The sequence below is a fragment of the Charadrius vociferus genome, unplaced genomic scaffold (assembly GCF_000708025.1).
Source record: "Charadrius vociferus isolate BGI_N301 unplaced genomic scaffold, ASM70802v2 scaffold450, whole genome shotgun sequence".
Classification (NCBI taxonomy): domain Eukaryota; kingdom Metazoa; phylum Chordata; class Aves; order Charadriiformes; family Charadriidae; genus Charadrius; species Charadrius vociferus.
The window spans coordinates 2,582,164-2,599,495 of record NW_009646931.1 but is presented as its reverse complement, the minus strand read 5'-3'; the positions used below and the strand labels follow the sequence as shown (position 1 = coordinate 2,599,495).

The window sequence follows — 17,332 nt, the reverse complement described above, 5'->3', positions numbered from 1 at the left end:
AGGAATGAGACTGAGCAACCTAAAATAAGGGGCTGTGTAGTCACAGCCAGAGTGCATAATAGGGAACCAAGCTGGAAAGCCGTTTATAAAGAAAAGAGCATGACTCTTGCTCCCTGACATATCACTTGCACATGGTTCACCACTCAATCCCAGAATCAATCCAACAGAGGATAGGATCACAAACTCTAATCCTTCAACACAACAATCTTTTAGTGTTAAAATATGCCCACACTGACTCCTGGTGATTTCTGGAGCGCAGGAGACTCAGCCTAGTACCAAATGTGGAGTACAAAGAAGATCAGGCTTGGTTAAAGCAGCAAGCACATATGCGGGTGAACCCTCCAGACAGTGCTCAGCACTGAATCTAGCACCTGGCAAGGGCAGGATACTGGGAACTGACTAATTTAACATGTGCCTTTCCAAATCTTCCTGTCAAACTATATAGGTGAACTTTTTCATGCTCAAGATGTAAACCAAGTTTAAAGCTGATCTTAGCTAAAATGAAAAAAATACACAGCCCATTGCTGCTACTTTAGAAATAGCAAGTGAGACCATAAAACAGCAATTAAAATATGTAAAATTGACTGGACTAGTGTGCATGCATTCATTTTTCCCTTTTAAAATTAAACTTCTTTTTAAGTTACATACTGATACTTTAAAAATAAAATTTGTAACCAATGCTGTCTGATATAAACATTGTGCAACTCAGTAGCAGATCTGAAATTCTCAAAAAAAATATCAACTTTATTTTTATGCATTTTTAATTATATTTTCATTATTTTGCATTTGCATTATTTTGAGGACTCTAAAAAAAAGATTGATCCTCCATCCACAAGGGAGCTATAGGACTTACTTCCTGTTTGCAAAGATAAGAACACTATTTATTACTTGGTAGCATTTACCATTTTTCTCACAGAATTTCAAAATATAAATACAAATGCAAACTTACCACAAGCATTATCATCCAGCTTTACTGATGGAAAAGCTGAGCAGAGAAATGCAGGATCGAGTGGTTCAATTATTGGATTCCCACTTCCACTTCCTTACAGTGCCAGTAAGACTTTGTTCTTCCCCTACAATGACACATGTAAATCAAGCAATTCAGGGGGCAAATCTAGTGATTTCCCTTTGCAATTCATCTTGTGGGTACAAATCTTACTGAGTCTAACGGCTTATGCTGAAATGACAGGCAAATGCTAGCTGAAATGAAAGGGTAAGTATGAAGCATGTGATTGGTTTTATACTGTGAAGATTTGATCAGAGCCTGGAACACAGCCTTGATCTCAGTTACATCAGTGACTAGAGTACTTTAACTGTAACTCCAGTAGCACATATTATCTCCTTTAGAAGACAGACAGAAGTACAATACATCTACAGTGATTTGAGAAAACATTTAGTTTTGCCAGGTCATGATTCTAGTTTTATTTTTCCAAATTGTTTAATATTATGCAGTCCTGTTGCTTCATTTTAAATGCTTTCTCCTCTGAGATAGGTACCCAGAGTAGAAGGTGGTCAACTTTTATGATATTTTATATGTTTATAGACGGCATCTGGATAAATGTGTGCAGTCCGCAGAAGTCTGGGTTAGACAGTGCCATATAGGGTTCTATTGGAGGAGGTAATAAAGCAAAGCGATCTTTTCCTGACCTCTTTCTTCACTCTGCACTTTGAAAGCTTGATTCCAACAAGAAGCATCAGTACTGTTTTGACACTGTTGGTGTAGCCCTCCAGATGAAGGATGGAGAAGTTATGGACTACTTGAAATCTTCAGGAGGGGCAAAGAGGCATTTTAAGGAGAAGAACCTAACTGCACCTGCTTGGAAAGAGAAGGAGCATTTCCATTTCTGACAGTCCTCATGAAACACTGCTTCTCAAGGATTCAGAGCTCATTCCCTGGCAGAACTGCACCTTCATTTAAAAAAACACAGCGCAGCCCTGTTGGTGCAATCTGTTGAACAAATAACTTCAGCAGATGCCATAGTGAGCACCCTAGTATTCACATTAGACCTCATGCATTAAGAGGAGCCAAGAATTAGGATTAATGTCGCAAGTTTCGCAAAGTTTATAAAAGACTCTAAATGCTTATTCATACAATAATAAGAATTTTCTGAAACAAGCTAACAGCATTTAATCTGTTTTAAACTCCCAGGGCTTGGGACAGAGGTAAACTGAGGTCATTCCATTAGGGATTGAAGAAAACTCTTCATACACAATAATTGTAGCAAATGTTATCAGCGTTACTTGAGACTACCCAGTTTTCTTTCTTACTATTACAGATTAGGTGCAGCACATTTCTAAGGCCCATTTTTCAGACTATGGTAACTATGCTAACCAAAACCCATGAATTAGTTCACTGGAATAGAGGAAGTGCCACACTGCATCACACCAAAAATGTTTGCTTTTAGCCAAGTGTTAACAAAGCCCTTGGTTACAGCTTGTAACTCTGGTAATAGAAAATTATGTAATAACAAGCATTAAGGGTGGGATGGGAAGACGGTGGCAGTACGAGCTGCAAAAGAGGGCCAACTTAGCTTGGGTATCTTTAAATGTACTGGTCATCAAAACTCTTCCCACAAAACCGTTTTCATCATGCTGAGTTCATACTCTTTACTCACAACTGTATGAGGTGAATGTCCTTGTGCTTAAATCTACTAGGAATTGCTGCCCTGGATAGTAAAGCATCAGGGAAGATGGGAGTCCGAGCAGTAGTCTACTACATGAGTACTACGATCATTGCTGTACTGATTGGTATAATCATTGTGGTCATCATCCACCCTGGGAAAGGTACTAAAGAAAACATGCACAGAGAAGGCAAAATTGTGCAAGTGACAGCAGCAGATGCCTTTCTTGATTTAATCAGGTATGGCTATGATATTGCACATTTTCTGTACGAATAGCAACAACAGTAGTATTCAGTCACACAAGAACAAATGTGGAGAATTTTAGACAGTTACTGCATAAACTAGCCAAATTTCTTTCAACTATGTGATGCCAGTATCTCTAACCCCTACAACACTACAAAAGAATACATGGATTTCTTTCCAAATCAAGATGTTGCAAGGGAAGAAACTGCTTTTACTTGTCAAAGAAAGATTCTTTCTTTCATGCACAAAAGAAAGACTTCTATTCTGCTATCTGCATGGGTCTTTTCCCCTCCTTCCATAGCACAATCCTTATTACCAAATTCCTCTGCTTTACTTTACTTCCAACTTCTGACAGTTTTCTCACTTCACTTGAATCCTTGATTTAGCCAGTCATCTTAATTCTGAATTTTAGCCACCAATCTGGGTGCATCTACTCAAGTTGTTAAACTGTATGGATGGGAAATAAATTCCAGGAACAGGCAAGTAAAATGCTTGAAATAGAGGGTCACAGATATAAAATCTTGTTTTCTCCTTGCTCAGAGACTCTGCAATGTCTCTTTTATAGAGCTAATATTTCACAGATGTATTCCAGGGAGTAGGGAAGCTGAGGTTTTGAACTCGGGAGCTTTTCCACAGGTAAAGCCACCAAAATTTTGTGTTCCACTAACCCATTTGGAGAAGCCAGAGACATGGAGAAAGGCCTCCAAGAGTCATGCTGCCAGGAAGGGGGACTTCAGAAAGACCCATGAAGAGGTTTGCACTCAGATTCCTCAAAATTTATTCAGTTAGGCTGCTTCTAATTCCCTCAGAAATGTCACTATTCTGGAAAGCAAACAAACAAACACCCATATGTAACAAGTATACACACACATATATAGGTATATGTGTATGTGTTATTATTAAAGAATACTCAAACTTCAGAAATATTGATTTCTTAATCACAACAAGACTCTAAATTGAGTGATAAATTCACGATGTACTAGGGTACGTGACGGCAAAAATTGTTTAAGAAGTAGAAATGCATTAAATAATAATAATTTCTTTATTAATCTGGATTCAGAAAGCATTAATAAATACAAAATTAAAAGTCAGCATTGACCCACAGAGCTTTGTTCATTTGGTAATTTAGCTAATATTCTGCTCCAAAGCCAGACCTACTATACACTATTGGATACAGAGATTGCAATTGCCAGGATCTATCCAACCCTACCACTTTTCATCCCAATAGAGTTAATCAGGCCAATGCTATATGCAAAGCTCTACTCACTGTATACATAATTACATATTTGTCATAGGATTCCTTTGAAAATTAGCTGGTCAATTCTTTTATTAGCTGTGCCCCTGCTTAAGATATTACTAGTCTTATTGCTTCTCATGTTACTTTCTTTCTTTTTCACAGAAATATGTTCCCTCCAAATCTGGTGGAAGCTTGCTTTAAACAGGTAAAAATGTTTCATTATTTCCAACTAAATCATAACAAAGTAAGAAAATGAAATGTTGTAGCATTCTCTTTAGGAATATCATGTACTTGCACTTAAAACAGAAACAAATCTGCCAGCTGCCAAAAAAACCCAACCCAAACCAACCAAATCTGTGTTTTGTTTTCTCAGTAATTGCTCAGTATTTGCTATGAGAATTGAAGAAAACACACCTGGCACAGCAAATCAAACCATTTCTTCAAAATGTCGAATGCTTAAGTCCACAGCAAGCTTCATTGAAGTCAGTACAGAATTTACTTTTCAAAAACAGTCTTCTGTTAAATTATAAGATACTGAGATATGCACCATCTGTACAAAGACTGGAAGAAGTTCAAGAATGTCATGTGAGAAATGTGCATAGGTTCAAAACAGAGGCAACAATTTTGTGGACATCAATAACAAAATCAAACGAGGGGATTTCCTGTCACCTATGATAGGAGTGCATAAGAATGCTCATTCTATGTTGCTTCCCAAATTCCTCAATCATTATCCTGGTCTTAACCTTAACTGTTCTACGGAGAAAATAATGGTAATTAGTCACATTCCTTATTTCAAAGGAGAACAGTATAGATTCAGTGAAACCTACAATGTGCATTTCCATAATCTGATTGCTCCATATTGGCCCCACAGACAATCTTGAACTGATATTATTTACCAGTTATTGCTGTAGCAATAAAAAAAAAGCTGAAATGTGGAGGTCAAGAAGCAAGACGATAAAGTAGAAACGTTCCAAAGTCCAGCTGAGTTAAATCTTGCAAAAGAATTGAAAAGAAACAGTAACATTTTCTTTAGTTATATAAACAGAGACAAATAAAAAGCACTGACTTTCTAGATTAAAGATTTGGTTGAGATTAAAGATAAACTACACCCAGGTCCAAAACCAACAAATGCTATGCCTGTTCTCAGTAAGAATGACAATGAACTCAGGACAGTGATGCAGAAGAGCAGTATGGAAAAAACAAAGTCTATATCTAAACTAGAAACAAAATTCAAAGAATTTAATGTAATAAAGTCAGGGAATGATACGATCTTTATTTGCAAATACTGAAAGAATTAGGGCATAAAGTTATAGATCTAGCAGCAAGTATTTTTAATAAATTTCTGAAATGGGGAACTTATTATCTATAACTCGTGAAAGCAGTTATCGTGCCTTCCAAATTGCAATTTCAAAAATATTTGGGAATTTAATAACCTATTAGCTTGATCTTGGTTCTACTGAAGGATGTAAGTAACGTGAAGGAAAGAATAGCCTTCATAATAAATGAAAATGAAAAATAAATGAAAAAAAAAAAAAAAAGAATAACACAGGTTTCTGAAATATAGATTGTACCAGAATAACCTTCCTTCTTTTTTTCCACAAGATTGCTTATTTTTCTTCTTTTTTTTTCTTTTACAATTTTTTTTTTTTTTTTGGTGCCACAGAAGTGCAATGGATCTAATCTCTCTGGACTTCTGTAAATCAGAGTTTTTAATATGAGGAAAGTGAAATAGCTGAGCAGAGGATAGTATTACTGTAAAAATAGTAAAATTTGTGGAGATAAAAATGGAAGTTGCTGAAGGACTGAGCATATCTCAATTGATATTTTTATGAATGACATCGACATGAGTTGCACACAATGAAATGTACAGATGACAAGAAGGTCAAAGCACTTTGTATTAATATATATAACAATGCCAAAGAAGGTGGTATGTCCCTAGCACACTGTAATACACAACGACAAAGTGAATTGGCTCTTGCAGACATTGACATTTTTGGTTATCTCTTTGTACCTCTTCATCACACGTGAAATAAACATTTAGAGACTAACAGTAATTTCTGCTTTGAGATGGGAAATCATTGTCAGAAAGAAGAAAAAAACCACCAAACCCTGGAATTCAGCTCAATGATATATTAGGTGACATAACTCCAAGAGAGGAAATAAAGTCAGAGTAATGTGACTGTCTGGACATTACATTCATAGGAAGATTCATGCAAAGTGAGCACAATGGAGAGAGGAGTTGCTGGGATTATCAAAAGAACACAGCATATAAAGCAAAAAGAAGCTTGACTTAAAAACTCTTCAGGTAGAAAAAGCAAAGCAGGAACAGAGCTGTGTAAGATAAAGAAAATTGTTTATACAAGAGCAAATGGAAATCACTACAGCTGAATTTAAGTGAGAATTAGTAAGGTTTTTAAACTTCATTACCCAAAAAGTGAGGTCCTGGAAAAATGTTCAATTAGGAGTTGTGGGAACAAACTACCTCATCAGTTTTAAGATACCGCTTCAAAAATTATTTTGATAAAGTATCCAACAGCAACGGGACAGTTGATTCAGTGACTAATCTAAATCTGTGTTCTTAATTAAAGATGTCCTGTACAATATCTTTACATTAAGTGTATTGTATTTCTCATCTGAAAAATGGTTCAAAAAACAGGAAATGTTTCATGAAAGTTTTTTATGACTTTCAGCAGCACCTATGTTTACTGAAGCACATGGATTTTAAATCTGTCATTCTGATACTATTACCTTTTGAATCACGTACTGAACTGTAGATTTTTAGGTATAAGTTACTTGATGGTAGCACATTTGTTCAATTAAACATATTTTACAGGAGAAACTAGTTAGGTCTAAGATTCATAGGTATCCAGATGACTTTGTACATCTGACTCCATAACTTGCTTTTCCATCTGACTCCATAACTTGCTTTTCAAAAGTTTAAATCAGTTTTTTCATATGTTTCTCAGAATATTTGTGAAGAAGGATGATCCATCTGGCACTAATCTGGTTCTGTAACACTGTGTTTGCAAACACAAAACAGACTACTACTCATAGTTGTCCACACTCAAAGGCATAATACTGATCCACAGCATTGCACACCTGGAAATCATCACTGGCATATACACTTCACATTCAAATAACATATTTTGATATATTATGTGCTCAGATTCTGTCTTATAGCATCCTTAGGCAGGTTCCTTTCCTGACAGAGATCTGCATTGGAACCCTCTGGAAGGTTTTTCTTTCTTTCTCACCACGGCCAGCAGACAGGTCCTCTAATGACTATGTTAGTACTCACACCAAGTTTTGAACCTGTTACTTTCCTCATCAATAGCAAGCACTTCCCAAAACAGCTCCACTAACACACAGGACCAACTATAATTTCTGAAGTTTTTAACCTAAAAATACCAACTGTTACTCAAATTTTGTAACACCAAGATGTGAAAAATGGTACTTTACTTTGCATAATTACTTCTAGTGAAGTAAAATTAGTTTTCTGGATGTGGAATTGCTCTCCTGCAAAACGAAATGGAGCTGTGTGGAGAGGCTAACCAAAGTAGGGAGGACTTCTGGAAGGAGCTGGGAAAGCCTTTATAGGATTGCTGCTGGGAGAAGAGTCATGGATGAAGACTGGGACCTCAAGACTTAATTAGGAAGAATCTTTCTAAATTTTCTGCTGCTTCTCGTTCAGTCTTCTGGTTCTTTGGATGCCCTTTCCTGGTCTTCTTTCCCAGAAAGTCTGTAAGGCAAACAAAGCTGCCTCCTCTTGCTTCTTCTCCTCCTTCTTTGCACATTATCCTCTCCAGAAACAGGAAGAGTGGTGGAAGAAAATGCCCCTTCACCTCCAAAAAGGACCCTGCATTGTGGATCTCAGAAGCCAGGAGGAGGCCCTATAGGAGAGAAAGGGAGCCCACAGAAAAGCTAAGGAAATCCTTCCATTCAAACCTTTCAGCTGAGAATTGGCAGAATCATTTCAGGTTTACCTGGTGGCATTCAGCCCCATGCCCCAGGAAAGCCTACTGGGACAAAAAGCCACCCTTGGCTAGCAGGTCAAGTTGAGAAGAATAATCTAGAAAGCATTGAACTTCAGTCTCACTCTATTCTTCACCAGTTACTCCCTCTGTCATGGTGAAAGACCAAAGTCCTGTTGGCATCCTGTCTCTATCAGAACCTCCTCCAATTAAATCAGTCGCAGATAGGGATCACTGGAAACACCAAACTGTTAATCCAAACAGCATACCTTCTGATGCTGGTTATTTCCATATGACATATGTTGCTGCCTTCACTGATCTTTTGCAGGCTTTTGTGTTTTTTATCAGTAACGGGAGAATCTGAAAAGACTGACATCAGATAAACATTCCACACTTACCTAAAACTACATTACTTTGTTCAAAATTTTCTCTATACCACTATATTCGCCCCAGTTTAGGGATATTTAAAGAAATCTTTGGTTTTATCTTTCAGCTCTGGCCATTATGTCTTCTCTGTTAAATTCAAAAGTGCTACCTAGCCTGGGGCTAAAGAGTTGTCAGCAGTCTGCTTGTTAAGCGGATACTGCTTTTTAACATCTTGTGCTCTGGGGATATACCAAAAGACAAAAGAAACACAAGCGAACCTGTGATGTCGAAAGAAACAGAACCAGTCTAACAATTTGGGGAGGGTCATTCTGTTGTGACTAGGTGCGATTTGATGCCAGCTGAAGCTTAAAGAACTGGAAAGGTGCCTCTGATAACTACATTTCTTCTGAGATATTTTTAGTTAAATGTTCTTTCCTGAACTCATCCTTATCAAGAGGATTGGAAGTGTTAATCACACATCCATACATGAATACTAACTAATATATGCTGTCTATTCCTCATGTTAATTTTGGCTAGTTTAGATATATTTTAACCTGTGTCATCAGCTCTTCTGCAGGCAATTTAGAATTCTTTCACACATGTCCATAAGGAAAGAAGAGAAAAAAAATAACTAGGAAGGTGGGACATCACTGCCTTATTTTCATTTCTTTTCATTTTTAGGCTTGCATTTAAGCAAACTTGTTGCTTTTAAAATCATCATTCATTAAAAACTACATCATCATACAGACTTAGCGCAGACAGTCTTAATTATACCAACTCAGAATACTGGCAGTAAATTATGAGTTTTCAGAGCAGTTACCCATGCAATTACCTTGTCTGCAAGCTAACCACTGGAATGTGCTACTGCCGTGTTATAAAGTTGCTTCTTAAAAAGTCATGCAATATAGTCAAGTCAAATGACTGTGGTTATCTTGTACTACTAAATAAAACAAAATAATAAGAAAATTGTAAACAATTAATTCATTATATTACGCAACAAAGTAATTATATTGTCTATTTCATAATGAGATACCTTAATTAAAATTAAAGCTGTTCATTAGCACTGTGTCTTGTAAAAGAGTCCAGAAATGCCATTATTTTCATATTTTACCTGCAGATAAGGTTGTTCATAGAAAGTTATTAGTATTAGTATGTTCCAAATAATATTTACCTTGCTCGTAATTGTGTTCTCTACACATGAGTTAAGGAAAAATTATGAGTATTTTGCATCTAGAATCTTACCAGGCAAAAATACCTCTGCCTGGAGACAAAATACACCAAACACCCTCAGAAATGACAGGACTTCAGTGATGTTGTCTAGCCCATCACATATTATAAGTGTAGGTGTGTGGACTTCTAGTAAAACACGACTGGCTCTTCTGAGACCCTTAAGCCTACAATCTGTTACATGTGCAGTTTTTCTCTGTCTAAATTCTTCCATAACTGACTATTGCAAAAGAAAGAGGATCTGCAGAATCAGAGAGTGATATTAAAATGTCAGTTTGAGCTACACGAACAGCTGATAACTGATTCCCACCACAGAGATCTGCCTGAGAGTAGGAATCTCATAAAAGCTCACAAAATGATCTCTTACTACCGCTTTCTCTGCAGTGCAGTAATAGTCAACTCAGCTATTAACTCACCTATTTCAAAACTTGACATTTTCTACCATCCTGAAGGTGGTCTTTCATCCCATCACTTCCTATGAGCCATTGGCTTTTTCGCCATTCTACATCCAGAAAATTTGTTTTGTGGTGGCCAAGCAAACTTGTATTTGCCTTCAGTGTCATCTGAAAAAGCACTAACGAGGATAAAACTCAACCTACACTTTTGCCTTCTTACATATCTCCTTTGCATTTCCGTGGTTGGTTTTTTTTTTTAATTTCTTTTGCTTCACCAGGAACCTTCTCATGAATTTGATAGACAACTTTGGGCATAAGAAGACAGACATCCACAGAGTTATCCCTACCCTCATTTAGCAATAATGAGAGAAAGGCTAGATGAAGTGACTGTCCCAGAGCAAATAAAGTTGCTCTGATTCCTGTTGCTCAGATTCCCATTTTGGATCTCACTCTAAACAGACCATTTCTCCTCTGCTCTGGAAGGGTTCTAGAAAGACTGTTCTCCCTAGTAACATTTCTGCATACTTAAGCCCAACCAACAGGGTAAGTCAACTGATAAGAACTATATATCTATAAACCAGCCTAGTAGCTGAAATGGAAATGGACTTTGCTAAGTGAGGTCCTAAAATTCATATTATACCCCTGAAGAGACTTAACTAATAAACAATTAAAGGCATCTTCCTCCTGGAACAAAATTCCAGAATCAGCACAAAAAAGAAGTAGTATTATTACAACTTATTACAACCTAAAATGAGTTCTAATTGGGGTTTTTTAAGTTAAAAAACTTCATGTGATTGTGCTTTCTCCCCTGTAGCTGCCCAACTTCTCAGTCCCATCTTAATTTTTGAGCCCGATGGCCAATTCCAACCTAATTTGACATGAGGGGGGGCGATTGTCAGACAAATGAAGACTTTGCTGCCACTGAAAGAAAAGTGGTTTATGACTTAGCTCGTGGCCTGTTCCAAGAGGCAGTAGCAGCCACCCAGGCAGCACACATCTAACACTGTCTAACAGCCGTATCACATGCTGCTTTTGACCTAGTCAAACAGGTAGGAATGAAAGAAGGACCTGAGGGTAATGGAGGAGAATCAGGATCAAGGCAGTTATGATGTGTCTAGGGAAAGTAGGAAACTAATAGGAAATTTGGTAGGAAACTAGACTTTAATTCCAGTCCTCATTAAGCAGCTTGCTTTTTTGTTCATCTAATCTGTATGCCCAGAAGTTCAGCAAAATTACACCCTTCAGCTATTTGTATTAAGGAATATTTGCCTACGTTTTTTTTTTTTCTACTGAAAACCAGTAATAAAACATACACATATAACATAATTATCATACCTGTACACATTAAAAAATGAAAAAAAAAAAGAATTAGAGTGTCTGAATGTACAGTGTTGGGCACTATTTTAACATTCTTGTCAGGACTGAATTAAAAACCCGTTAGTAGGAACTTCTAGAAAATTTCCATTTCCACTGTAATACCTCTCTGTCAGGTAAAGAAGCAAGCCCATACCCTCCTCCCCTGGCTGCACAGTTCCAGTCTCAGTTTTTGCCCTCTCTGGCATTCAGCAGGCAGTGATTCATGTCCAAATCAGTCAGGTTCACCTCCATAGCCTTTATCCCAAAATGGCCACTTTTTTTTTGCTTGGTAAGTTTTCTGCCAATTTAAAAAGAAGAATTGGCTCACTGAGAGATCAAAATAGAACTGACCCAGAGGAGAAAGTATCACAAGTTGGATGTGAGTGGGTAAGGGAGTGGAACTGGGTTTTTCCGTGTCAGCCAAGTGTTCAAAAAGCTCATCTGTCTCCTCCAACCACAGCCCCAATCTTAAAATGTTTTAGCAAATTTCATTTAAAACTCAAGAATATCTGACCTCCACGGAGATTCATTCTGCTGCATCTTATTCAGAAAGTTTCCATAAATCTCCTGTAAGCAAGTTTTATTTGAAATTCTGAAAGACTTAAAGCCTTCAGGGGGATACAGCAAATATGTGGAAGGAGTGCATTAAAACTACTCAGCTACAGAAAATATCAGAAAATTAGGTCAGTGTTGATAGATGGTGATATTTGGGTTTCCCACCTTAGTCACAAGTACTCCATTTCACTCAAATACTTAAGAGTGCACAACAGACTCCAGATATTACTAATAATACTGCAGCTCCTGGACTTAGTATTTGTCTTTTGTTGGCAGGCCCAAAAGAATAAAAACCCAAAGTTGCTGAATAAGTCTGATACCAGCATCCCATTGCTTTAGTAGGGTATATAGCATCCTGAAACATTTTCTAGTCATATTTAGTATTCTTTGTGTTCAACAGAGTTTAATCAGTACAGAGCTGCAGGGCTTTTTGAGCCCAGACAGAAATATTCAGGATGCACATTTCTCTTTGGAAAAGCATTAGGTGGTGAAAGACTGTTTTTCAAATCAGATGTTTAGGAGCATATTGAGATTTTGAAATTAATTTGCCCATTCCATAATGGAACCATTTAAGGTAGAACCCTTTTCTTAATTAAGAAAAGTGGTGATTTGTTACTGCAAAGCAGAGAAAATTAATGGCTTTGCCATAGTGAAGGAAAAGAGAAGTACGTTATATTTAAGTTACTTTCAATCTAATTTTTTCTAATTCAAAAAGATGAAAAAGTAAGGAAACTCCAGACCATATGAAAATATTTTCATTAGCCAAAAGAGACATATTTATTTAACAGTTTGAAATATGTTGTTGGGAAAAATAGCAACTTATAAAAATGCAAACTAAGACTCAATAGTCTTGTCACAAAACACATTAGCATGAAAAACCTGCACCTTTGATTTTGACATATTTCTGAGAAAGTAAGTTTTGGAAGCTAGAGGTGAAGATTTAGCTTTTGAAGCTAATGTGGATTTTTGTTGCTTTCAGCAAAGCCATGTTTTCATCACAGTACATTTTACCAACAAATATTACACAAAGAATTCAAATGTCCTACACTAGTAAATAATAATTTAATGTGTGATTTTACCTTTGCTACAATTCACAAAGTTCCTATCTGTCTTTTATTTTTGTTTTAACAGTTCAAAACTAACTATGAAAAGAGAATGTTTAAAGTAAATATTCCATCCAATGACACATCCACAGTGGCTTCCATAATAAGCAATGTGTCAGAAGCAATGGAAACCCTCACCCGAATGAAAGAGGAAATAGTTCCTGTTCCAGGTTCTGTAAATGGAGTGAATGCACTTGGATTGGTGGTTTTCTCAATAAGCTTTGGCCTGGTGATTGGAAGCATGAAGGAGCAAGGTCAGGCATTAAAAGACTTCTTTGATAGCCTTAACGAAGCTATCATGAGATTGGTAGCTCTAATCATGTGGTAAGTGCCTCTTTGGTAAATTCCATTTTAAGTTACTGTTTTTTCATCACAGTAAGGCACTGGATAGCAAGAGTCTGTTTGGCAGGAAGTCAGACAATAAGATCATAACTACCTTGTAGTTTTTTTCATAAATGTACCAAAGAACTTTAATTCTGTATGTCAACAATTTGCCCAAACATATCTACTCTTCCAGTGTGTTTAGCTTTTGACATGAGAAAAATCACGGTCTGTGGCAGAACTTGCTAAGCTTATACAGAGCCATTCTATGTTTTCATAAGGATAGCAATCACAACAGTATGCTATCAAAGTTTCCTTATATCCTAATCTGACTTCACTAAAGGAAACCGACAAATGACTCCCATAATCTTATTTCTATACAGCAAGACCTTGTTATCATTAGTTTCCAACACAACTGGTTCCTGAATTGTGTAGTGTATACATATGTCCTTGCATTGTAGCTGCACTGTTTACACATACACATAACTTTCCTACTTACTTTTTTGTGATCAGTAGGTAAATAACACCAATACATTTTCCTTCAAACATTAGGTATAAAGTCTTTTCAACAATTAAGATTCATTATGTCTCACGGAGGACATTAGTTAAGAAAAGAATTGATGTCTTGTTGCCTACTTTCCTACGGAAAGCAAACAAACAAACAAATCAACTCCAAAAGCCTACCCAAGAGCACACACAACATAAGTTGCAGTACTAGACACAAAACTAAAAATAAGTATATTTTTTCAGTAACTAAAATTCTATTCTGCCAGGAAAACATCTATACAAAGCAAAAATCTTTTCTCCTTCTTTACAAGCATACTTAAGATGATAAAGAGTGGATGAGAATTGTTACTTCTGAGAACATTCTACATGGATTTGATGGCTTAAAGTGCAGTTGAAATATGCTGGATAAATTTTGTTCTGTGGTAATTTAGTGTGAAAAGACAAGTGGACATTTATAGAAATAAGGCTGTACCAAAAGTTCAGCTGCAGCAGAATTATGTTAGAGTTTTATGCTCAGCACTACGTCTTTCTTCATCTGTAGTTGCGCTTACCAATAGAAAAAAGCAGATCACACCACCTTTGTTGCTGCCCCACAATGCAACTAACCTCTGTCATATAGATGGCTTCATGCTAAAGTATTTATCCACTGTCCCACTGGACAAAAGGGCTTGTAACCATCAGGAGTTACCAGCCTTCTGTGTGAGTTCCTTCCCTAACAACATAAGAAACAGCACTGGTGCGATAATAGAACTGGACATGTGGCATAGTCTGCAACTATGTCGGCTGAGCCTTTCTTCATACAGACATAATCATAACAGAATTGGCTAAACTAGCTTGTAAATGACACTTGAATTCCAAAGGGAGCTTGTCTCCCTTTGTGTCTGAAAGGCATAGTATACATCTTGAAATCCTTACCAGATCCTGAATCCAACGGAGCCTATCAGAAACATTCACTGTGGTGGTTTAACGCAGGTTGACCTGTTAAGAGTTAAAGGGTTAAACTCTTGAACTGCTTCTGAATAATCGTATTCATCCTAACAGTGAAATCCCACATTCATGCATGCATATAGACACAACAGGTATGGATGGGGAAGTGAATTTCTACTTTGTTCATTACAATACTGATGTGATTTCTTGTTTGCAGGTATGCTCCGCTTGGAATCCTCTTCTTGATTGCCGGAAAAATTGTTGAGATGGAAGATATGGGTGTGATTGGTGGTCAGCTTGCCATGTATACTGTAACGGTTATCATCGGTTTGCTAATTCATGCTGTCATTGTCCTACCTCTTCTCTACTTCCTGATCACTCGTAAAAACCCTTGGGTATTTATTTGGAGGCCTAATCCAGGCATTAGTCACAGCTTTGGGAACGTCTTCCAGGTATAATACAATTTTTTAAGGCCATATCATTTTTATAACATTACTGGTTTGAGAAAGAACTTTGCCTAATGTAACTGGTTAACTCTGTATTCAGGTATTCACTTGGGCACTTTTTTTCAGTTCCGCTGCTCTCCAACAGAGATAATTTTTACCATTATATTGACTTGAACTCTATTTTCTATAAGAACCCCAATGAAATGAATCTGGTGATGCAGACTGTATGGCCGGAACCCTTGTGACTTTGATCAGCCTTGGTGTTTGAGATTTTTAAGTAGTCTGTAATGGCTTGCTGGCAAAGGATCCAGCTGACAAAGGATGTGCCTGCAAAATGGAGCAGCAAACAGGAAAGTTCAGAGGCAATTCTGAGAGAGCTTAAGTGCCCTTATTGGCAGCTGACGTTCTGTGCTCAAAACCCTGATATCCAGTGATGGATATACAACCTGCAACAGAGATGATACTTTTGCTCTTTGTTGATGAATTCATAGGTACGTCATATGAATAAAAAAACCTATTTGCATCTATAATGAAAGGAAACATTATTGTAATCAAATATACATTTCTATACCATATGACCTTTTATAAAACACTTTTCATGTTAATAGATTTTAAAAGCGTTTCCTAAAGACAGAAGTTTTAAGTCAGACATTCCATATACCAAATTCAAGTCCCTGGTATTTGGGATTATTTTGAAGATCTGGATGAGAAGCTATTGTGACCATTAATGTAGATCTGACTAAGTTTTGTATAACTGAAAAAGCTCTTGAGGACTTAAAAAAGTTATGACAATACATTAATGGGTAGAGAGGGACAATTACTAATTTCACTTTTGACGTTTTGATGCCAATCCTTTCAAATTTGTGGAATGCCTAAAAGGGAATTTGATTAATAATGATTTAAAGAATAAGGATTAAAAGATGATAAAAAAACTAATGCCAGTCAGCATAGTTTAAGAGAAAATAAAATGAAACTACAACTTTGGTGGGTAACAGTAATAGTGTTAAGAGGATATGTTCCAGCTTCTGTAAGACATTCTACTTGACGCTGCTCAAGATTCTGAGTAAAAACCTAGACTGATGCAAGAGAGCATACTATACTGCAAGTGGATTTAAAAGCTGTTTAAAATTTAACTGTAAGTTGATTGTCATCAAAGAGATTTTCTAGCACAATCTTCCACAGCCCTTCTGTACTTTTCATTCTATCAATATTATTTTATCAATATTGATAAAGTTTTCAAAGACATGGAAGTCTGTTAAGTAATTAGCAATGAAGAGGTCACTGAGACAGAGTAATCTGAATTGCTGGGTCTGGAAAAACCTCTTTACTTTGATGTGATCAGATGTAGAGATAATTCTTTAATAACCAAGAGCCCAGGCAGCTCTTAGAAAATGGCCACCTTTTCCTTCCTTCTGAGGCTGTGTCTCTGAAAAGGAACTTGGTGTCATGTGGGCTGAATGGGCACTCCTGCAGCATACGAAGCCAATATGTTCAACTGGGTTGCTCTTTAAATGAAATTATCATTTATAACATATTTGGATGTAGCAGCAGGGGAACAAGATCAAGCAGCGTACAGGGCCTGACTGGGACAGAGTTAATTTTCTTCGTCGCAGTTCATATGGTGCCGTGTTTTAGATGTGTGACCAAAACAACACTGATCACACACTGATGTTCTAGCTATTGCTGAACGGTGTTTGCACAGCATCAAGGCCTTCTCTGCTTCTCACTCTGCCCCTGCCGTGAGTAGAATGAGGGGTGTGGAACAGGTTGGGAAGGCACACAACCAGGCAGATGACCTGAACTAACCAAAGAGATATTCTATGCCCTATACCATCATGCTCAGCAATACGAAGGGGAAGAGGGGATTTGAGGGAGACTAGTCATCTTTTACTCAGGAGCTGGCTGGCATTGGTCTACCTGTGGCATGTGGTGAGTGATTGCCTTTTCATCACTTGTTTTGATTTGTTTTCTTGCTCTTTTCTTCCACTTACCCTTCACTTATTAATTTTTTTTTTTAATCTCAACCCCTGCACTTTCTTGCTTTTCCTGTTCCCTTC

The 17,332-nt window shown here is 37.1% G+C and overlaps 1 protein-coding gene across 1 annotated transcript in view; it reads left to right on the top strand.

Annotated features, from left to right (window-relative positions):
- The window catches only part of SLC1A3 (solute carrier family 1 (glial high affinity glutamate transporter), member 3), a 65,589-nt gene that overhangs the window by 43,994 nt on the left and 4,263 nt on the right, over positions 1-17,332 (top strand). The window contains 5 exon segments of the mRNA XM_009894679.1: positions 2,656-2,860; positions 4,264-4,306; positions 13,103-13,398; positions 15,047-15,233; positions 15,235-15,281. Coding sequence (XP_009892981.1) covers positions 2,656-2,860; positions 4,264-4,306; positions 13,103-13,398; positions 15,047-15,233; positions 15,235-15,281 — 778 coding nt within the window.